Source organism: Haliotis rufescens, unplaced genomic scaffold, assembly GCF_023055435.1.
Source record: "Haliotis rufescens isolate VD_foot unplaced genomic scaffold, xgHalRufe1.0.p SCAF_3, whole genome shotgun sequence".
NCBI lineage: Eukaryota > Metazoa > Mollusca > Gastropoda > Lepetellida > Haliotidae > Haliotis > Haliotis rufescens.
In genome coordinates, this window is record NW_025964001.1 from 17348762 (window position 1) to 17373714 (window position 24953).

Here is a 24953-nt window from a genome sequence, read left to right on the forward strand (position 1 = left end):
TATCTGCCTCAAAATTGCCGCTGCCTCCAATTTTTTTTTATTGTTATGCAATAAGAAACGACGTTTTTTAACTCAAATTTCGTTTTGGCACCGGATTCTGCTCTTTTGCACACTCCATTCATTGTGCGTCAGATTTGTAGATACATCATGTAGTAGTCACCGTGGCTTTTGCACTTGCCTTTATGCTTAGAGACGTTAAGTGTGTACAAAAAAATGGTCACGCAGTACATAAGAATCAAACTTACTTGATACAATTAAATTAAAATCTGACCTCCCTACCCATGAAGTTTGGAAAAAAGTCACGAGAAACGAGACTATTTTTTAACTGGTCTTACGAAGATGGCCCCGAGATTGTCTGATGGGACGGTACGCTGTGTCTACCGGTTGCAAAGATGCCCGTAGCCTAGAAACTACGGCATTGTCTCGCTGAAGTCAACTCTCAATATGGTTTACACTGTGTTTTAAGGCTTGCAAATTGGATACATTGCCAGTGATGATTTGTTTGTTTTTTGTTGTTAAACCCCTCACTATATCAATAGTATTCCAGCTATATGGCGGCGGCCTGTTAATAATCGAGTCTCGACCACACAAACCATTGGTTGATAACATGAGCAGCTTCCGAAGCAGTCGGGGCACTTTGACACGTCATTTAAGTCACCTAGCCTGGCCACCTGATCTATTTTTCCGCCTCTCACGACCAGCAGAGGTTGCTCGGGACGTACGCCGACCGGATATCCCCACATGGTTCACATTAAGCCTCAGTCACACAGATAATGCGACCGCGATGCAACCTCCTTGCACCAAAATATTTGACAATCGCAATGAGGTTTCAGGGGTCTCTGAAAGGTTTCACTGAGGTCGCTACAAGGTTTCAGAAGGTCGCAAAACCCATTCGGTCACAACCAGTCTTTTGAACATGCACAAAAGACTGGCTGCGACCGATTTGGTCTCTCGGAGGTTTCATTGGTCTCCTGGAGTTCCCCAAGTGGTGTTATTTTAATCGCAGATTGGTTTCCTCTTGCGGCGATCGGTTTCGTCTACTCGTCGACTCTTTGCAACCTAGTGGCGACCTATCGGTGACTGATCAGTGATGAGGTGGTGATCGACCGGCGCTTCATCGGTGACAACTTGAAAGAAATGGTTTCATTCAGAAAAACACCCTTTTTATATGCATTTAGTTTTGATCGGTGATCGATCGACAACCGACCAGTCCCCGTCCAGTTGCAACAAGTCACTGACTAGTCACCGATCGGTCTCAACCAGTTGCAAACATTTCGTCGTATCTGAGGTGAACAGTTGCCGATCAATAACTGACAAGTTGCAAAACCTATCACTGATTGATCGGCGATCATACCCTAATTCCAAATATGGGCAGAAGTAGTTGCACCGGTCTCAGCGATCGCCAGTCGGCCGCACAAGAAATCAGTCGCCAAGAGGTTGCATCGTGGTGGCATTGTCTGTGTGACTGTAGCTTTAATGGAACACTGGAAGTAACATTTCTCCTTGCTCAATAAAGAGAATGCAATTACCAGTGCCTGTTTCATAAGTTACTGATGTTATAAAACCATGAGTGAGTTAACATTTAACGACGCATCGGCATTATTTCAGCCATATTGCGACGAGAAAAAGTTTTAATAACAACAATAACATTATGAGTGACATGTGTTAATAGCGGGGAGGGTTTGGGGGGGGGGGGGGGGGGGGGGCATATTTTTAAATTTAATCATACGTATATAATTTGTTTTAATTCCAACTTCGGTTACGCAGCAAATACTTTATACGTATTTGCATATATTTGAATGTTGGCGGGGGATTGTGCATAATTAAATTGAATTTGAACATTTCTTGATAACCCAACACACACACACACACACACACACACACACACACACACACACACACACACACACACACACACACACACCACCCCAAAAAGAAGGGATGGATATGGTGCGTTAATGCAAACAAATTAAAAAATATTCTATAACAAATATTACGGTTTTTCGTGGAAATCACCATCAATGAAGTGTGATAATCAACATGTATTAAGCAATTTGCATTTTATGCATACATGTATAGTGAGTGAGTGGAGTTAGTTACATAAATGCTCAGTTGTGTTTCACTTACATTACGGCGTGGCAGTATAATATGGAAGGAATCGTGATGTAGTCTCAGACGTTTACATCTCTTTGTAATCCACGAGCATTGGTTTGCTGCTGGCAAACCAAGAATAGTACGCAGGGCGATCACAGGATTCTGACACGCCAAAGGGACGAAACTCCACGAAGTACAGCAACGGTCATTCTGGATAAATGAACAATGGTTATTGTATCAATTAAATACACTGTTTAAACGGAAAACATTTAACGTTTATATCTTTGTTCAATGCACGGGGATTAAAAATGACAAACGATGTATACATAATGGTCAAAATACATATCTTGAAGTCTGTTGGCACTAAAACATCACACTTGAGCAACAAGGGCAGGTTAAGTACATGCGTGTTTTTGGTTCGTTGTGTAACGCCTCTCTGAGTAATGTTCCCGGTTGTCTGTAATTGTATGAAACTGGACCAGTCTCTCTGAGAACGTCTCACGTCAAAGGTGTACAATCACACGCAACTAACCGAGTTACCCAATCTAACTATTCGGACAATCAAGTCGCCAAGCATAGGGATTGGGAGACCAGTTCTAACCCGGAGCCTTAAACCAAAGCAACAATCGCCCTGAACTAGTACAGTTAAACCCTCAATGAGATAGATTTGAATTACAGTTTTAAGTATTGAGTTTATGCTTTGCAATATTACCTAAAGGGGTTAAGTCTCAAGGATCGGAACATACAAATAATTCACTCGGGACAGATAATCCGACCTGTTCATCAAAGCTCGTATGTGATTCTTTAATTTTGTTGTGGCAATATTTAGTTTCATTTTCTCAGTAATGGCTCGTACATGTAAATTTGGCTTTACCGAGAAGGCAAGACATATAGCATATAAGTCATTATTTGGGATGGGGTGCCCTATCACCTGACCCCGATATCCTTGCACACAATGTAAAGACACGACCGCCGGTTATGTACATAATGAGAGGTTCTTGTTTAACGCCGCGCGCAGCAATAGTCCACGGGACTATGACGACGGGAGTATTTGTGATGACAAACGAATTGCAGTTTGGGATAAATCGAAAGATGTTTGTTATTTTGGTTTCCCTAATAAAATTCTACTCCCACCTGCCAAAGAAAGCAATTTTCGTGCATATTTTTTCATTCTTGGAGCCATAGGAGATTTGTATTGTTAGAAAATCAAGGCATTGTTTTAAAAGCCAAGATGGCCGTCAAAATGGCGGACAAAACATTCGGTTCCTATATATTTCTTAATATTCGTGAAATGGAGAGAAGAATGGGTTACACAATTCATTATTGAGCACTACTTGCAGTTTACCTTTAAAAAACTGACATTTCGACATATACTACACAGCATCTCACGTGACCAAACAGTGGACGTCGCATTTGTTGACACTGTCTCCGTTTCTAAGCAACCAGCGACTCCACAGCCCAGACACACACTGTCTTCACCACACCAACCCCCTGGTTATCACTCTCGTAAACAATCACATGGTGTTCTTATTTCTGACCCATTGGCGTTTTTGTTTAAGATGTCATGAGTCGACCTGTAAATCACCCTCAATACTGAGTACTCATTTCGCGGGGTACTTTATTTACGTAATGGAACTCGGTGAATAAAGGTTTTAAATTTGGTGGTCGGAGAGGAAATACTGTCATCTTTTGCCATAGTTCACAATGGTAAGTCTTTTTAAGATTTGTTTATTCACTCAATGTTACTTCTGAAATAGGGGTCCCACTTTTGTATTATTCTGGGGTGGGGGTGAGTTGGGGAAGGAGGTGTTAGGATTTTTATTTGAGACAGGATATTTTTTCGTTCGGTCATTGCGTCTATTTTAATTTATAGTAACTGTTATTTTCAGGACTTCCAACATTTTTTGTGGGTAAAACCTAAGGAATAAAATAAATAGTCAGTCCCTAACTAAGCACCAAATAGTCGGCTCCTAAGTTAGTAACAAATAGTCGGCTCCTAAGTTAGCAACAAATAGTCGGCTCCTAAGAAGCAACAAATAGTCGGCCCCTAAGTCAGCACCAAATAGTCAGTCCAAAGTCAGCACAAAATCGTCGGTCCCAAAGTCAGCACCAAATAGTCGGATCCTAAGTTAGCACCAAATAGTCGGATCCTTAGTCAGCACCAAATTCATGTGCGTGCGTGTGTGTGTGTGGTGTGTGTGAGACTCACGGTAATTTATGCCGGATTGTTTTACACACCGTTTCAATTAGGAACAGATAATCAGTACCTACTAGAACTTACAACAGGCAACCTGAACGGGCATTACGATCTGCATGCCAACATAAGATGGTAATGTCCCCAGCTCGGACATAAGGCCCCAGTGGATGTCAGGAGACGAGGATGTCAGCAGCTTCTGGTCAACCCTCCATACCATTCTCTCCAAAAGGGCCGATGACTGAGCCTCATGAGCATGGACCATCTGGATCAGATGCGCTGTATAAATCTATCATTTAATATTTATTAAAATAAAATTGTTGTGGCAATATGGTTCCTAATGGACCAGACAGGTGCAGTGGATGACCTTTTGTAGCCAACATGGCTGTCAATTCTAAATAGCTACATGAGAATGGGGGAACAATTCGCTTCTACACATGTTGGTTGAGTAAATATATAGTTTAAATAATGAAATAAAAGGTAAGTGCTTTCGGATATTCAAACTACTATCAAAGAGAGTCCAAACAAGATGAAAGTTACATTAAAACAGCCTATGTTCAAGGCATTTTATTCATATGCCGTTATTTAAGAAAATGTACTGTAGACAGTTTCACACAATTACATGTACGTTTGTTAAAAGATTTTGATTTTTAATTATATTTACCTAACATACGGTTTAGGGGATATACCAAAAGTAAGACATACGAAAGAGATGAGCTTTGAATTAATACCTTCAGAATTCTGCCTTCATTTTGACGGTATCACAAGCCAATCAAAACTGCAATCATTCATATGAATTATACAGGTTTTCGGGTCACGTATGACCCAGTGCTATTTGCTATGCAGGTTTCTGCCTCTTAGCTGTAACAGGATCCGCTGATCGTGATTTTTATTCCATGATTCAACACGATTACGGTCCTTGGTCTTGCACCACCGTCTCGTGCTTGTGGGTTTGACCACAGTGATAACATCTTCGACCGACCTTGGGCTTTTCAAAAAGCAAAGATGTCGTACCTTGTTGTTAAAGTGACTGAAGTTCAAAACTGCTCTATACAAATCATTCACCATCCTCAATATTCCCAGTGCTCGCATTTCGGTAAACCTACGCTAACCCTGTTCTCCCGATCTCAGTTTCCTGCCCTTGATTTTCGTTTACATTTTACCGACCAATCAAACGTCGAGGTGAGGAAAAATGAAATGGGTAAAGGGATGGACATGAAGACATCCTTACAATCAAAAATATTCTTGAGGGCTTTCGTTTGTAACGTTTTTCAACGTTGAATTTCTTGCGAACTCTATCGTAATCAACTGGACCGCCCGCCATGTTGTTGATAGCGCCAACCCAACATTGAGGCTGGTGTGTAACTCGCATTCTGATTGGTCCGTTTGACTGAGTAGCGTAGGAAATCAAATTGGCTAATGAAAATGAAGGGCGTATAATTTGAGATCGCGAGAACCACGGGATCTACGGGTTAGAGTAGGTTTAACGAAATGAGAGTCGTGGAGATATAGAGGATGCTCATTCACAAATGATACTCAATACTTTACGAACCACAGGGGACACTGGTGGCCGTATCGTCTATACCTCCTCAATTCGCCGTGTGTCACCTAGGTGTGCCAGAATCCCATGATCGTTGATGTTGATCCCCGATTCGCCCTTATGATCCTTGGTTTGTCAGAATCATACACGTAGTCGTGGGTTTCACCCAAGTGCTGAACGTCTAAGACCTACATCACTGCGGCCTTTTTTCCAAGTTAAGCTGTCAAGTTGTGATATTACTGAAATAATACTAACCGCCTCCGCTAGTGGTAGAGCGTCTGCCCGGAGAGCGGAAGGTCGGGAGTTCGACACCCGGCCGCGTCATACTAAAAGACGTTAAAAGATGGTAATTGTTGTTACCCTGCCTATCGCTCGGCATAAAGGGGCTAAAACAAGGACTGGTCGGCTCTGAGTCAGTAAACTGTGTCTGAGTGAGGTATTCGTGTTAAACTGCAGCATGAGATTATCAGTGGGTTAGCAGCACTAGTACACACACACACACACACACACACACACACACACACACACACACACACACACACACACACACACACACACACACACACACACACACACGACCATGCACGTGGCCATATCAGTGCAATAATCTTAAACGCAACTTTAGAGCCCATTTTACCTCACTCACCAACTGAAATAGTGCTCTAAAGCGGCGTAACATGTCACCTATTCACTCGCTCACTCACTTATTCTCTGTAAACAATCAGTTGTTTTCTATATTATTTTGGTACTAATTTTATGGTTTATGTACAGGGTGATGATAAGGAATGCAAGAAGGAAGACGGCAGGGAGACGTGGTACGGCTGGGGCGCCTTCAAACCAAGGTAACTCGTACGACTGACCATAGATTAAAATCTAGCCTATGAATTACACAGATAAGTGAGTGAGTGAGTATGGTTTTACGCCGCTGTTAGCAAATATATTATTAATCTATGTACAAGGCATTTTATTCATACGCCGTTATTAAACAAATGTACTGTAGACAGTTTCCTAATGACAGTTACATGAATTTCCTAATACTTCGTTCTATTAATGTATAACATGAGTATTGTTTCAAGGTTCCTGCAATGGTTCAACACCCTGGCGTGCTTCATGACATTCATTGTCCTCGTGTACTTGACCATGGGGTTTGCATCTGGCTGGTCCGGAACATCCTTGGAACAGTTAGAGAAACAGTTCCACCTGCGCAGCACCGTCAGCGCTACGCTAGGCACAGCCAACAGCCTCAGCAGCACCTGCACCATAGCCTTCGTCAGCTACATCGGCAGCAAGTTCAACAAGGCCAAGGCATTAGCCTTCTCCGTGTCTCTGTATGGGGTTGGTCTGGCTCTGTGTTCGCTGCCTCACTATCTACTGGAGCCCTACAAACCTCCCAGCCAGGGTGAGTCTCCCACCAACTCTGGGTGAATCGGGCGTGTTTTAGTTACTAGTATATCACGGAGTGTCAGCGGAGTGAGGAGAGTGACGACTGTCAATAACGTTACCTCTTTGGTGGGCAGTGTGAATCAGGGATTTGATCACGTTGTCATGATCTGTGCCCTCTAACAGAGACGTGATCCTTTGTGTGCAGGGGCGGTCGGGTAGTCTGGTGGTTAAAGCGTTCACTCGTCACGCTGAAAACCCGGGTTCGACTCCCGACATGGGTACAATGTGTGAAGCCCATTTCTGGTGTCCCCCGCCGTGATATTGCTTGAATATTGCTAAAAGCGGCGTAAAATCAAACTCACTCACTCACTCACTTTGTGTGCAGCCCGCTGACACGTAATGAATGCCAAGCGAAAAAGGCGAAACATGAAATCGGATATCCCATGCAAAGGGAGTGAGGGAACTTTGCCTGTTTGACTTTGGGAACGTGGGCTTGAAAAACACATGTTGGTTCTTTCTCTGAGCAATTTGTCAAATCAGTGAATGTCTCATCTGGGTCCAGTCTAGTACAGTGATTAAAGGATTCCCTCGGCAAGAATACATATCAGTAATTCCTCGTAGCTCGCATGTGATTTGTCGTGGCAATATTTAGTCCACATATTTATTAATACTAAATATAAGATTTTATTTCTATATCCCAGTGAGTGAACGAGTGAGTGAGTGAGTACGCCGCTTTTAGCAATATTCCAGCAATATCACGGCGGGGGACACCAGAAATGGCCTTCACACATTGTACCCATGTCGGGAATCGAACCCGGGTCTTCGGCGTGACGAGCAAACGCTTTAACCACTAGGCTACCCGACCGCCCCTCTATATCTCAGTAATGGCTCGTATGTGTAAATTGGAAGCGGTGTGGTAGCCTAGTGGTTAAAGAGTTCGCTCGTCACGCCGAAGACCCGGGTTCGATTCCCGACATGGGTACAATATGAGAATCCCAATTCTGGTGTCCTTCGTCATACTCACTACACTGGGGTGGCTTAGTGATTAAAGCTTTCGCTCGTCAAGCCGAAGGTCCGGTTTCGATTCCGCACATGGGTACACTATGTGAAGCCCATGTCTTGTGGCCCAGGGTGTAATGCTCATCCAGCTACGGGACTCGTGGGTCACCATGCAGACTTCCTTGTTTTCAGCAATGTACAGCACGGAAAGGACGCCCATCTGCCCGACCAACGTCTCCTCTCCCTCCAATCACAGCTCAGTTCCAGCAGCACAAGGTGAAGGTCACATGGTCTACTTCTCGATCCTTCTGGTGGGCCAAGTACTGACGGGTATCGGCAGTTCACCTATCTTCACGCTCGGGTTTGCCTATATTGACAACAATGCATCAGTTACCATGGCAGCAATTCTTATAGGTGAGTTTCGCCAACACGTAAAAATACCCCAACAATACAGCTGTAACGTGTAAAAGAACAGAATGAAATGACAATTGGGTGGTGACTTAGCTTTCTATTGATTCGGTCTCTACTTGGATATCTACACAGGTAATAGCAGCAGCCTATCATGATATAGCAGTAATACTTGCTTGATGGACGACCATCTGAAACGTGTTCGTACTTGCTTGGGCACCTTTCCGCGAACACCTGGTGTCGTCACTATTTGATAGATTCATGAACACGTGCTCATGATACAGTCGGAATCGTGTTATTATGGAAATGGTTTTGTCTCTTTTATTACTCACAGGCTAATCATTATGGGCCAGACATTTGCTATTCTATAGGGGATTGGATTTGTCTTTATAATATAATTATTGTTTTAGCATGCTGGAATGTCCTGGAACAAACCGTGCTGTAAATAAAAAAAAATGAAAATCGGCTCTTTTTTCATAATATATATATATAAATATATATATATATATATATATGGGCGGATACAGCTTTTTTGAAAAGGGGGGGGTGCATAAATTAAGATCTATTTATTGTCTTTGGTGGTAATTTATACAGAAATAAAGATTTTTTTCGAAATAAAAAGGGGGGGTGCGCACCTCTGTATCCGCCCATGATATATATATATAAATTTGTATATATATATATATATATATATATGTGTGTGTGTGTGTGTTGTGATAAGCAATAATATTAACAACATTTTGTAAAAGGTAACAAATAGCACACAGATACTATGATGAAGCCAGCTATACAGTAAGAATGAAAAACAGCACACAGCTAATGAAGCCACGTGTACAGAAAGGATAAGGATTAAAAAGTTGTAACAAGCTTATTTGATATTAATTATAAGAGAAAATGTTGTTGGATTAGATCTTCATAGGCAGGTGGGAAGTAATACCTTGATCTCTGTTGATCAAAGGTTTGTGACGGCGGATCCATCAACTCTCGGAGTTTTCTTTTTAATTCAAGTTCGACAAAGGCCATATTCTGTCAACAAAGCATCAGGATTTTTTTAAAAACTTATCCACAGAGTTGTACGTTTTCTTTTTTATTCTTTCATATAATTAAATTATGGGCCCTTATTTGGTGATATCTGTTTGTACTTCGATAATCAAAAACAAAACTTGCTTTTGCAGGAATATTGAACACTGTGGGAGTGATTGGTGCAGCCTTGAGCGCCCTGGTTGGCGGGCGGATTATCCAATACCTGTATGTGGACTTTGACAGGGTGGATACAGACAGGTGGGTGATGTCCATTGTCTGGTAATAAGACAACGGCTAACATGTTGCCACAATAATACATACACCCCTTTCCACCTGTGTCTTTCTTGTGGATTTAGGTAGATATGTCCGTTTATATATGATATTTATGAAACCTAAAACACACGAGGGTAAAAATCTTTCTATCATATGGCATTCTTGGAATATTGCCATTCACTATAGTATATTTATGGAATTATGCAGGTATTTTTATGCAGGACGTCTTAAACTATACCACTTAGATGAAACGAACGTGCACGGGTATTAGGAACAGAATCAGAGCGAACTGGGATTCAAACCCACGATGGATCCCATATTTTGGCATGCCTAAGGGGCACAATTTTGCACAGTTAATTGCGACGTATTAGACGACTGGACCACCCGTTCCCCACGTGATGCGTCGAAGCTTGGGGCATGAGTGGAGTCGCCTCGGGTGCAGATCTGGGTGGTTATTGCAAATATTCAAACGATTCAAGCGATATCAAGGCAGGGAAAATAGGCTTCACACACATGGGCTTGAACCCGGGCCTTCGACGTGACGAGCGAACGCTTTATCCACTAGGCTACCCTACCACCCCTCAACCATTTATAACAGTTGTTGTTTAGTGTTTATTTGTGTGCAGTACACACACGTAGTTAGTGAACTTACAGAATTACTCGTTTAGTTAGAAAGGTTTTACGCTGGATTTAGCAGTATTTACGCAAAATGAAGACGGGGACTCCAGAAATGGGCTTCACGTCTTGTGACCAGGTAGGGAATTGAACCCCAGGTCTTCGGCGAAACGAGCGTAAGCGTGAACCACAGGGCTATCCAACCCGCCGGAAACAGTAAATTAAGTAAGATTATTAAGATACGTAATTGTGTATGTACGTTAAAACTGTCCAACCTCTAGAGAGTTTCAATCACATACTTGTTATCATTTGTCTAATTGTCACAGCTTGTCGTTTGACTCCCTGGACCAACGTTGGGTTGGGGCGTGGTGGCTTGGGTACATCGTGACTGGAATCCTCATCCTCATCATGTCCCTCCCCATCTCTGGATTCCCGAAATATTTCCCCAGTGAGTTCTACATACACACATGAGTCGAGTATTACGCCGCATGTAGCAGTTCTCTAGCAACATCACGGTGAGGGACACCGTGACCAAGCGTCACACATTGTACCCAGGTGGAGGATCGAACCAGGGCCCACTTGCACAAAACGATCTTAGCGCTAAGACTACTGTAAGCCTATGTTAAAGTATGGGAGTTAAGATCATCTTAGCGCTAAGATCGCTTTGTGCAAGTGGGCCCAGGCCCTTAGTACGACGAGCAACCATTAGGCTACCCTATAGCTGCCCCCTCTATTTATTAAAGGATTCATTCGGAAGTCATATTATTGATACACGTTACCTGTGTATTTCATAACACAAACCAATTTTACCCCGTGACCCCAGAATATGTACTCTCTCTGCCAAGCCCACTTGCTTTATAGGTGCTGCAAGTTACCCCAAGTCTAGGAATATGTACTCTCGTTGACAAGCCCTCTTGCTTCACAGGCGTTGCAAGTTTACCCCATAACCCTGGAATATGTACTCTCGTTGACAAGCCCTCTTGCTTCACATGTTCTACGTTCAACTGTCCTGTACGGGGCCAGCAATACTGACGGTAGCCTGTAAATGATCTGGACCAGGCAGTCCATTGATTGATATTAAACAACGATCCACGCCATCGGGGTATGATGACACGCCATCAAGAAAGTCACAGGGCCTGAGTACCCGATTCCGTTAATCGCCTCTTACGTCAAGCGCAGTGGACTCTTACGGCAAGCATGTGTTGCTGAAAACATGTTCTAACCGGGATCTTTACGACGGGTTCGATGGCGAATGACTCCAGTGGATAGATAATAATAAAATGGAGGTATCCACTGGTAATCGAGGAAGCTCCTATATGTGAACAAGCGAAAACGTTTAGCACTTGGAAGGCAAGGGGATGTGTGTTGGGGGTGGGGGTGGGGTGGAGGGTGGGTCCAGTTATTTTTGGGTTGATATATCAATATAAAGTGCCCGGCAAAGAATGTATACACCTATGTTTAATATTTTAATATTATGGGCATGATAGTTGTGTTTTGGACCTAAAGCGACAGTTTTCAGCCTAGTAACGTTTCGTAAACGTTTGTAATTTTAGGGTCAAATCCAATTTTCAAGTGTACACGCCCTTGTTTACTGACATGGATGACACCGTATTTATTTATTAACATTTCAGACAGTCCTCACAGAGAGGAATTGGAGAAGAACACACATGAGCAGGTCAATAAAAACCTGTATACCTATCTCAAGAAAAGTGTTACCGACTTTTTCAAGGCGCTCTTTAAACTTGTAAGTACATCATACATGGCGATATCGGGTAGGGATCTGTGTATCTCACGTTTGTCTCTTCTGCCGAAGGGCATTACTTGTATCGGATCTCTTTTGTGACATATCACTGTGAAAAGTCGCAACCATTAGCCAGCCAGGATCCGCTGGTCGTAAGTTCGAATCCCAATGTTATCTTCATTATAAAGCTTGGTTTGTCGGCACCCAAACGGGGGCTGGAGCTAATGGGTCTCACCACTGACACCACTTGGGTGTTTATCCCACAATAATCTGACATGCAGTGATATAACATTCACTCACTCACTCACTCACTCACTCACTGGGTCGCACCACTGACATCACTTAGGTGTTTATCCCACAATAATCTGACATGCAGTGATATAACATTCACTCACTCACTCACTCACTCACTCACTGGGTCTCACCACTGACACCACTTAGGTGTTTATCCAACAATAATCTGACATGCAGTGATATAACACTCACTCACTCACTGATTCACTGGGTCTCACAACTCACTCACTCACTCACTGGGTCTCACCACTGACACCACTTAGGTGTTTATCCAACAATAATCTGACATGCAGTGATATAACACTCACTCACTCACTGATTCACTGGGTCTCACAACTCACTCACTCACTCACTGGGTCTCACCACTGACACCACTTAGGTGTTAATCCCACAATAATCTGACATGCAGTGATATAACACTCACTCACTCACTCATTCACTCACTTTCACACTCACTCACTCACTCACTCACTGTTGTGACAGCTATGTTGATCATTGACTATTTTATAAGTCTTTATAATCTATAATATCTATTGAATAATCTATTATTTTCAATATAACTTTAGGCCAAATTATTGTTCCAGTATTTTTGTGGTCATTGTGTAAAAAAGCACATGTGGTTGTATTATCAAACACCATTCCAATCAATATTATACTTATTACCTAGCTCACTCATCCAATGTGACCCGTGAAAACCCGGTTAGAATAGGTCTTCAGCAACCATGCTTGTCGTAAGAGGCGACTATGCTTGTCGTAAGAGGCGACTAATGGGATCGGGTGGTCAGGCTCGCTGACTTCGTTGATGCATGTCATCTTATCCAGTTGCTTAGATCGATGCTCATGATGTCAATCACTGTATTGTCTATTCCAGACTTGATTATTTACAGACCGCCGCCATATTGCTGGAATATTGCTGAGTGCGGCGTCAAACAAGAAACAAACATCCAATATGTGTAAGAAGAGTACGTGCTAATATTTCAGATATTCGATTTGGAATTCATGCTCATCAGTGTAGCGTCAGCTATAGAAGGTGTGGCTGTACACGGAATGGCAATGTTTGCCTTCAAGTTTATTAACCATGAATATGGTTTGGACTATGAAACAACCGGATATATACTAGGTGAGGCACGTTCCCAGGTGAGTGAGTGAGTGGGTGGGTGGGTGAGTTGGGGGAGTGAGTGAGTGCGTGGGTGAGTGAGTGAGTGGTTTTGTGGGTGAGTGAGTGAGTGGACGAGTGGGTGGGTTGGTGAGTGAGTGGATGGATGGGTGGTTTTGTGGGTGAGTGAATGAGTGAGTAAGTGGATCTCGGATCCACGGCGTGGCGGTTAAAGCATTAACTTGGCCAAGTGGGTTGGCATAAAACATTAAAATTGGAAATTATTATAATATGTCTATTTCATACAGGTTCAAAGGCTATCATTGGGTCGGTTGGCTACCTCCTGGCCGGGCTTCTGATAAAGTGGTTCAAGCTGGACTTGCTGGGAATGGAGAGAATGGTCGCTGGTCTGCTCTTTGTTGCCACGGTGTGTGGCCTCACGCTCTTTGCTGCTTGTCCTGACATCAATATGATTGGCCTGGATCTGCCCTACCCTGGAGACAGGTTGGGGTCTTTAAAGGTTGTTTGTTTGTTTGTTTGTTGTTTAACGCCGCACTCAGCAATATTCCAGCCATATGACGGCGGTCTGTAAATAATCGAGTCTGGACCAGACAATCCAGTGATTGACATCATGAGCATCGATCTAAGCAATTGGGATACGATGACATGCATCAACCAAGTCAGCGAGCGTGACCACCCGATCCCGTTAGTCGCCTCTTACGACAAGCATAGTCGCCTATTACGGCAAGCATAGTCGCCTATTACGACAAGCATAGTCGCCTATTATGGCAAGCATGGGTTGCTGAAGACCTATTCTATCCCGGGTCGGGGTCTTTAAAGAAACAGCTCCGGCATATGCCGCCCATATACATTGTATGAACATTGTACTTTATGTCCGATGTAAACTGAGACAAAAATGCTTGAATGACGACAATCAAACCTGCTACAACTGACATTTGGTCCAAGCCTATGAGCTCATGGCGAATCAGTGTCATGACAGGACCGATGATCATTGTCCGCAACAAGGTCAAGGTCATGCTGTCTCCTTGTGTCCAATGTCAGATACGTGCATCTACACGTCAGTGTCAACAGTTTCATATTTCTCCTCAAACTGATAAGAACTGATTTCCAGGAGCAGGTGTGTCATTTCATTAAACCACGATCTCCCTGGTGACCTGACTGAGACATTTTCCCGTTTTCGTCTTTTCTCAAGGTGAATATAACGTATGCTGACGTTCTCATGCATGAAGCTGACTACATCTACATTATTAAAAGTAAATTATTTAACAAAATGACTTTGCTGGTTTCTCTCTATGAACTTTTCCCCATCATTTGACACTTTCATTTCAGCGAAGTGTCAGGCTTCCTTGCTTCCTGTCAGGGTCAGTGCCAGTGTCAAGGTCAGGAGTTCAGTCCTGTTTGTAGCAGCGATGGACTTGTCTACTTCTCACCCTGCCACGCGGGTTGTCTGGACAGTAGCATGGATGGCGATGTGATGGTGGGGATTATCAATGGGTTGTTAAAACTGATAGGACACCTGAAGGGCTTTGTGGTCTATTGCTCTGTGGTCTATTGCTCTGTGGTCTATTGCTCTGTGGTCTATTGCTCTGTGGTCTATTGCTCTGTGGCCTATTGTTCTGTGGTCTATTGCTCTGTGGTCTATTGCTCTGTGGTCTATTGTTCTGTGGTTTATTGCTCTGTGGTCTATTGCTCTGTGGTCTATTGCTCTGTGGCCTATTGTTCTGTGCCCTATTGTTCTGTGTCCTATTGCTCTGTGGCCTATTGCTCTGTGGCCTATTGCTCTATGGCCTATTGCTCTGTGGCCTATTGCTCTGTGGTCTATTGCTCTGTGGCCTATTGCTCTGTGGTCTATTGTTCTGTGGCCTATTGCTCTGTGGCCTATTGCTCTGCGTGGCCTGCAGGTTCCGCTGAGCGTGGTTTTAAATTTAAGATTCAACCTGATTATTAAAACCATATAATAAATCCTTGCTTTATCAGCACTACACCCATGGTCATGGGTTTAACCTCAGTGATAAACATCTGAGGTTTGCGAGATGCTTGCACTAACTGTAGTGTACTGGAATATGAAGTTATGTAGAGATGCTTGCACTAACTGTGGTGTACTGGAATATGAAGTTGTATGTAGAGATGCTTGCACTAACTGTAGTATACTGGAATATGAAGTTATGTAGAGATGCTTGCACTAACTGTAGTATACTGGAATATGAAGTTTTGTAGAGATGCTTGCACTAACTGTAGTATACTGGAATATGAAGTTATGTAGAGATGCTTGCACCAACTGTAGTGCACTGGAATATGAAGTTGTATGTAGAGATGCTTGCACTAACTGTAGTGTACTGGAATATGAAGTTATGTAGAGATGCTTGCACTAACTGTAGTGTACTGGAATATGAAGTTGTATGTAGAGATGCTTGCACTAACTGTAGTATACTGGAATATGAAGTCATGTAGAGATGATTGCACTAACTGTAGTGTACTGGAATATGAAGTTGTATGTAGAGATGTTTGCACTAACTGTAGTAAACTGGATAAGCTGCCTCAGATTCTTCCTTGTTCTGCAGACTTTCACCAACTGCAGCTGTATAGCAGCTGGACTCAACACCAGTGTGACAGATGCGCTGGCCACTGCGACCGCGGGCAAATGTAGCACCGACTGCTGGCAGGTGTACCTCGTCATGCCCTGCTTGTTTGTTGTCTACGTCACCATCATCACATGCGCCACATTCTCGGCTTTTACAACTCTCAGGTAGGTACAGCATTGTCTCCTCTTCTGTAGTGTCTGTGGCTGATCGCACTTAGGTAGGTACAGTCTTGTCTCCTCTTCTCTAGTGTCTGTGGCTGATCGCACTTAGGTAAGTACAGCCTTGTCCTCGCTTCTCTAGTGTCTGTGGCAGATCACACTAGGGTAGGTACAGTCTTGTCTCCTCTTCTTTAGTGTCTGTGGCTGATCGCACTTAGGTAGTTGGAGCCTTGTTTTCTCTTCTGTAGTGTCTGTGGCTGATCGCACTTAGGTAGTTGGATCCTTGTCTTCTCTTGTCTAGTCTCTGTGGCTGATCACACTAGGGTAGGTACAGTCTTGTCTCCTCTTCTCTAGTGTCTGTGGCTGATCACACTAGGGTAGGTACAGTCTTGACTCCTCTTCTCTAGTGTCTGTGGCTGATCACACTAGGGTAGGTACAGTCTTGTCTCCTCTTCTCTAGTGTCTGTGGCTGATCACACTAGGGTAGGTACAGTCTTGTCTCCTCTTCTCTAGTGTCTGTGGCTGATCACACTAGGGTAGGTACAGTCTTGTCTCCTCTTCTCTAGTGTCTGTGGCTGATCACACTAGGGTAGGTACAGCCTTGTCTTCTCTTCTCTAGTGTCTGTGGCTGATCACACTAGGGTAGGTACAGTCTTGTCTCCTCTTCTCTAGTGTCTGTGGCTGATCACACTAGGGTAGGTACAGCCTTGTCTTCTCTTCTCTAGTGTCTGTGGCTGATCACACTAGGGTAGGTACAGTCTTGTCTCCTCTTCTCTAGTGTCTGTGGCTGATCACACTAGGGTAGGTACAGCCTTGTCTTCTCTTCTCTAGTGTCTGTGGCTGATCACACTAGGGTAGGTACAGTTTTGTCTCCTCTTCTCTAGTGTCTGTGGCTGATCACACTAGGGTAGGTACAGCCTTGTCTTCTCTTCTCTAGTGTCTGTGGCTGATCACACTAGGGTAGGTACAGTCTTGTCTCCTCTTCTCTAGTGTCTGTGGCTGATCACACTAGGGTAGGTACAGCCTTGTCTCCTCTTCTCTAGTGTCTATGGCTGATCACACTAGGGTAGGTACAGTCTTGACTCCTCTTCTCTAGTGTCTGTGGCTGATCACACTAGGGTAGGTACAGTCTTGTCTCCTCTTCTCTAGTGTCTGTGGCTGATCACACTAGGGTAGGTACAGTCTTGTCTCCTCTCTCTGGTGTCTGTGACTGATCACACTAGGGTAGGTACAGCCTTGTCTCCTCTTCTCTAGTGTCTGTGGCTGATCACACTAGGGTAGGTACAGCCTTGTCTCCTCTTCTCTAGTGTCTATGACTGATCACACTAGGGTAGGTACAACCTTGTCGCCTCTTCTTTAGTGTCTGTGGCTGATCGCACTAGGGTAGGTACAGCCTTGTCTCCTCTTCTTTAGTGTCTGTGGCTGATCACACTAGGGTAGGTACAGCCTTGTCCCCTCTTCTCTAGTGTCTGTGACTGATTGCACTTAGGTAGTTGGAGCCTTGTCTCCCCTTCTCTAGTGTCTGTGGCTGATCACACTAGGGTAGGTACAGCCTTGTCTCCTCTTCTCTAGTGTCTATGACTGATCACACTAGGGTAGGTACAACCTTGTCGCCTCTTCTTTAGTGTCTGTGGCTGATCGCACTAGGGTAGGTACAGCCTTGTCTCCTCTTCTTTAGTGTCTGTGGCTGATCACACTAGGGTAGGTACAGCCTTGTCCCCTCTTCTCTAGTGTCTGTGACTGATTGCACTTAGGTAGTTGGAGCCTTGTCTCCCCTTCTCTAGTGTCTGTGGCTGATCACACTAGGGTAGGTACAGCCTTGTTTCCTCTTCTTTAGTGTCTGTGGCTGATCACACTAGGGTAGGTACAGCCTTGTCTCCTCTTCTCAAGTGTCTGTGGCTGATCACACTAGGGTAGGTACAGTCTTGTCTCCTCTTCTCTAGTGTCTGTGACGGATCGTACTAGGGTAGGTACAGTCTTGTCTCTCTTCTTTAGTGTCTGTGGCTGATCACACTAGGGTAGGTACAGTCTTGTCTCCTCTTCTCTAGTGTCTGTGGCTGATCGCACTAGGGTAGGTACAGTCTTGTCTCTCTTCTCTAGTGTCTGTGGCTGATCACACTAGGGTAGGTACAGCCTTGTCTCCTCTTCTCTAGTGTCTGTGGCTGATCACTCTAGGGTAGGTACAGTCTTGTCCCCTTTCCTCTGGTGTCTGTGACTGATCACACATGGGTAGGTTTTTGTTGGCATGAATAGTTTGGGTGTTAGTGTTTCGGTTATTAGAGGTGTTTATACAGAGTATACTATTTAAAGTTGGACAATTTGACAGATTCGAGTATAAATAATGATAAATATAGAAGGAATTCGCAGGGACTGGAAATTGAGTTCGAGAAAATTGGCAGTTCGACACATCAAAGGTCCGACTGTATTTCAGTGGCGTTTTCTGGTTTAATAAATTGATGAAATTTAACCTCGCGTCCGAGATATTAATGCCAAAAAGCGTTGGATCAACACTGGATGGGTTCAATCGCTGTAAGACCTCTTCTTGCCGTAGTGATATATAATAGTGTTTGGCAGTCTGGGCAATGATTATATCATAAATGTATTTGATATTCGTCAACTTTTCCCTTCTTCCACAGGTGTGTGGACCAAGATCTCCAGGCATTTGCGCTTAGTATAAAGATGATATTTATGGCAGTAATAGGTAAGATTTTGGGCAATATTAATATTTTAGTCCGGTTTTGCATATTTGCCGAACACTGAAATAAAAGAAATGAAAAATGTTCCATAAACGACTTATACTGATGCTAAGCACCAAGTAAGTTACCACTTTATCGGAAAGAGTTCAAAGTTTTTCGATCGAACCGGCTTCCATGTTTCGTGAAATATGTTTCCAAAATTTTGATTTTCCCTTTCGTAGCTCAGCGGAACTTTCAGAAGAAGTGTGCAGGGCGAGTAGTCATTGCGTCTATCCTTCGTAAAAATTTACGTTCTACATGTCTTCTGAAACCACAGCTGAACGTTGCAAGGATGATGGGAAAACCTGCTCACAGAATGTTGACCTGATATTGAACATGGCCGCCACGGCAGCCATATTGGAAATGCCACCCATTAGTAACCATTATGTATCATTATGAAGTAAGTAGGCGGTTTTATTGTATCGAAACCTACTTTCATACATTCTCGTTTACTCTTTCAATTGTGACCAGTTCGAATGCGAATATTCAGAGTTTTTTGGCGAGATACGAAGTCTTATGGTTCTATTTTGTATCTATCCGTATAATAATAGATGTTTTTTATCATCTAGCACAAACGTATTTTCAACGAAGAGTGGGTAGAGATAAAATACACTAGTGAAACCGCCTCAACTGTTTTATATTTAGATCCATGCGGATTCAAAGTGACCAAAAATATCCACAACTCCCCAAAAATCCATTTTCCCTTTTTATCGAGCATTTGGTCTCTACATTTCACTTTTGAGGTACAATCGAGCATGATTTCTACGGAGATTTCAAAGAGCTGCCTACGGCTCTTGATCAAACAACGGGGTTTCAACAGGGCTATAGCTTTCAATGCTCACAGTAAAATATATAAAACAATTATGGTGGACATTTCCAAGTTTGACACAAGTTATATCGCTTGCAATTCACTACTTTGACTTGTACCATACGTTTCCGTGTTTTTAAGTGAACACCTGACTTGGCTTTGCATGTGGTTTTTATCTGATGACAGAATGATATTCAGTAAATGTTGGATGTCTGATACATTGCTGAATTTTGACATGGTCAAAATTTTATCTTTCAAGTCATGAATACGTCACATGTATGCAAATATGTATGTGATCATTGATCACCCAAGGGTGCAGCTTTACACATGGAAACAGTTCAAACACAACAATCTCCTGCAATGGCACACTGCTCCGTTATTCGCAGTTCGCAATCTTACCGTATGGCACTTTTCCCAAGGCACGTAACTCCAGACCAAACTCTCAACTCTAACCAAAAGCTCGATGAACATTACAATAAAAATAAAGGGGAAAAAGTTATTTCCAGAATATCTATTCAAGGCTTTGACGATCTACACCAAATATACCAAATACATGTACTTCACAATTTAAACATAAATCTGGTCGACTTTTGAGAGCAAGCTGAACACGAAAACCGAAATTTAAACACGTTGTGAAAAAAAACGATCTGAAGGGAAAGCACATGTAGATAAAAGAAAAAAGAAGCCATCACCGTGAAAGCATATTATAATTTATAAACATTCTCACCATTGACCTATTTCACGTCATAAGACTTGAACACGTAAGTCGAGTAAGTTCCCAAATCGCTTTCATTTTTAAAAACAAATATGTATATTCGAGTAAGTTCCCAAATCACTTTCATTTTTAAAAACAAATATGTATCTTCTGACTGCTTATGCAGTCTCGGGGAAAATTGAACCGGATACTATAGTGTAAATTTACGAACAAGGGAAAAAGTTTCAACACAGGTTTAGATTTAGATAGTTTCTTCATTATATTATCTATTTACTAAATACAATGACTCATGGACCGGATTCAGGTCTCAAATCTGCGACGTTTCCAAGTTTTTGTCATGGTCAAAGGGAGACAATTCAATCGATTTTATTCCATCGGGTAAAGTTTGTGGTCAAAGGGAAGTAATTCAGTTGGTTATTTGACTCTGCGCCTGTCTGGCAAATTTGCGGCGCGTACTAAGAGGGAACCAGTTTACTTGGTAATTCCAAACGGAGTTACGTCCCTTGTACAAGCTCCCTTCGGGGTCTACATGCAAACTTCAAACACTGTGTTTTACTTATCAAATGGAAGTAGTCGTGTTAAGAAATTAATCGTAGACTGGTACCCTGTTGTCATAACTGCTTGTAGTACGATGAGGAGCGCTAGCGCCCTAAGGTAGGCAACCCAGTCTAAAATAATCTCAGTATTTTCTTGGACTGTCGCTGTGAAGAGCTTGAATTTTCCAATAGAGCACAGAAAATGCTACACGATGTGGGGAGTTTAATTTAACACACTGTTTGGAGCTCATACAACCTAAATCTTATTCTATTTTTAGTATATAATAACACGATTATCTCCCTTAGACCATTCAGTGGATTCACGGTATGACATGGCTGACCGCCTTAACAACACACCGCGCCGGCGAGGTCATCTTTCAACGACGTTTACAAAACCGTCGCGTGTTTACTTCTATCTTGATTCATAGAAATAAAGGTAGAGGGGGTAAAAAAGATGAAAATAAAGGTTATAGGTGAATACCTATTCAAGATTCTGACGATCTATACCAAAGAGTTGACATGTCTGGTCGACTATTGTGAGGTGTCTGAACCCCAAACCCGAAATTGGAACACATTGTGGAAAAAGATCTGAAAGGAAAGAACACGAAGATAAGAAAAAGAAACCATCACCATAAAGTCATCTTGTATTTTTTTTTTTAAATCGTACTATTGACGAACTTGAAGTCATAAAACATAAACTCAGGTTCGCATCAGTTCTAAAATGACTTTAATCATATGTTAATTTAATAACAAATATGTATCTTCTGTCATGCAGTCGCGGGTCTGAGCTAAAGTTTATATTTTACACCACAGAAATATGCAAATATCATTTCCTTAGTGAAGTAGATTTAATATTTAAGAAGCATTTGCACAAAAAATTCCTACAATATCAACATGGATATGATATCAAATGTTTGTTTTCGATTTTACCAGCTGGACGAAAATATGACATCTACAGTCAACCAAGTAAAACAATCTCAGATACCACGCAAATACCAGAATTATTTCATAATATACGTATTGATTAAACTGAGGTTTCTGCAAAAACAAATGAATCAGATTCTTGAATCTTCCTGAAATAAGACAGTAGATCGAAGCACACACTGGTATTTATTTTTAATGAGGGCTACTGTCCAGCAAGTTCACCCGGTCTACCCTATCGGTTTCGGATTTGCAGGAGATGAAACACGCAAAAATAAGTAAGGACGCCCTCCTAACACACCGTTACTCCCTGTAACAATTCCTAACAATTAATTATTACTATATCTACTAGTAATGTCTATTGTATTACATACAAGGAAGTCTCTAATATCCGGACGGCAGCGTTTCCGTTAATCGTCTTGATTAAGAATCTCTGGATTAATGAAGCTTGTAAGCCCTTGTTTCCAACACGCCATCAGAGACCATATGATATCTGATATATAGTTTCTGATGCCATGAAAGATTAACTATAGCCATGAAAAAATCGGTTGTTTTTAACTTCTTTTGAGTTGTATTTATTTTCCGAACAGCGGGTGTCCGTATTAACAGGGTTTCAGTGTACTGACGTTCACACAGCAATCTCCCAAAGGCGGACTTTAATGACACGCAGTGTGATGTTAACTTCACCATACTTTCAGGAAGTATTCCGGCATCTGTGGTGGTGGGCGTGGTGGTAGACTCGGCCTGTGAGCTGTGGAGTGGGGAGGAAGGCGCCCAGTTCTGTCAGCTGTACGACAAGCAGGCCTTGGCTGTGGGAATCGCCGTCATGTGGCTCAGTGTCGGCCTCATCGCTTGCATCTTCATGTTCCTGGCATCACTTGTTAACCTGTGGAAGAAGAAGAGGAGGGCGGAGAAGAAGAGTACCGAAATGAACGACGCTGGTAGTCGTGATGAAAAACAAAACGGAGATGCGAAGAGTGGTGTACAGGAAAGTTCGCCACAATGATAAGACTTGACACATTCAATTGTCCATCAACTATGAACGATTTTGTGTGATTTTATATGACATCGGTGGACTCTAAACATTACAAAGATGCTGAATACAAGACTACAGAAGAAACAGCTTATGGTGTTGGTAAAAGTTCCCCAGAATGACACTAGGGATATACATGGAGAACGTTACAGACGTAGCTTGACTAACATCTAGTCTCTGAAATGGGCATATTTTACAGAAAACTACATTGTTCAATTATCTTAATATAATGTGATAAAAAGGAGCCAAGAGCAGTAATCTAGACTTACCCACTATTATAGACTTGCATGGGCTGTATTGGATACATTTGTTACAGGGTCTGTATGTAAGACAGACTAAGATGTAGCTGTCCTTTCACAAACAATTATGCTTATGATTATCAAATATTTTATGTACCTGCTCAGTATGTGGCCAAATAAAAAGCTGCTTTCATCATTATTTTTGAAATGGCAGAAAGGTCGATTTTTAACGAAGAGCACTATCAACAGAGCAAAGAGAGGGGTGCCGCCTTGGGACAACATTGCGACACGTGACCATATTTTGAATGGTGAGGGGAAATGGGGTTTGACGTCGTGTGTGTGTGTGTGTGTGTGTGTGTGTGTGTGTGTGTGCGTGTGTGTGCGCGTGCGTGCGTGCTTGTGTGTGTGTGAGCTTGTTCTAGTCCGGATTGATGCCGATTTATAGTGCTAGCCCACTGACATACCACGCCACAGTTTAACATGAATCCCCCACTCAGACACAGTATACTGACTCCGAGCCCACCAGTCCTTGTTTTAGCCCCTTAATGCCGAGCGCCAGACAGGGTAACAACAAGTACCATCTTTTAACGTCTTTTGGTATGACGCGACCGGGCGGACGCTCTACTACCAGACCACAATGGCGGTCTATCCTGAATGGGGTGGCAAAACTGTGCAGACACCTTTGTGAAAGACTACAGGTGCAGGGATGTCATATAAAAATATAGCAGCTGACACATCAAAACTACAGTAGCTGACAATGATATACATGACGTAAATCATAAATTAAAGAATGAATGAATAAACAACATAATATGAATATTTCGTTTACCAGGTGCACGTGGTTCTTATCTATCGTCCGATTTTCGATCAGAACGTTGAAAATTCTAATTTCGTTAATCCGCCATACCCGTTAATCCGACATAATCATATACAACCAACCATGCTGGATTAACGAGACTTGAATGTTTATCAGCATGTCATTTGCACGCGATACACGCACAAATATATATAATTCATATGTGAAACTTCTGATAAAATCGTATGTGAATATCTTAGCCTATGATACAATTAGGAATACATTCTCAGGCCAACTGATGTGACACTGCATCTGCATAGACAATGGGGGGTTCGCACTGGTCAGGAGGAGTTGTCTGTTTTGCTGAAACTCATCGTCAACATGTTCATCCTCAATATCTTGTCGTACTAAGGTTTGGTTTGGTTGTTTAACACCGCACACAGCAATATTCCAGCTATATGACGGCGGTCTGTAAATAATCAAGCCTAAACCAGACAATCCAGTGATTGACATCATGAACCTCGGTATAGGATCGGTATGTTTGGGATCGATGACATGCATCAACCAAGTCAGCGAGTCAGACCACCCGTCTCTTACGACAAGCATAGTAGCCTTTTACGGCCAGCATGGGTTGCTGAAAGCCAACTCTAGCCTGATCTGCACGGGCCTGACGTACTAAGGCTAGGGCGCAGGCGGCGCACAGCTTGGCGACTGGATCACTGGATAGTCTTGCTCTACCTGGCTAAGCT

General features: G+C 42.7%; 1 protein-coding gene across 1 annotated transcript; it reads left to right on the forward strand.

Annotated features, from left to right (window-relative positions):
• Positions 1–3652: 3652 nt before the first annotated feature.
• On the forward strand, positions 3653–23604 carry LOC124128823 (solute carrier organic anion transporter family member 2A1-like). Its single transcript, XM_048403492.1, has 13 exons — positions 3653–3801; positions 6600–6670; positions 6905–7227; positions 8403–8624; positions 9794–9899; positions 10856–10977; positions 12161–12273; positions 13546–13684; positions 13969–14164; positions 15011–15158; positions 16243–16427; positions 19058–19122; positions 22835–23604. The coding sequence occupies exons 1-13, from the start codon at positions 3799–3801 to the stop codon at positions 23140–23142; spliced, it is 2001 nt and encodes a 666-aa protein (XP_048259449.1). The 5' UTR covers positions 3653–3798; the 3' UTR covers positions 23143–23604.
• The last annotated feature ends 1349 nt before the right edge of the window (positions 23605–24953 follow it).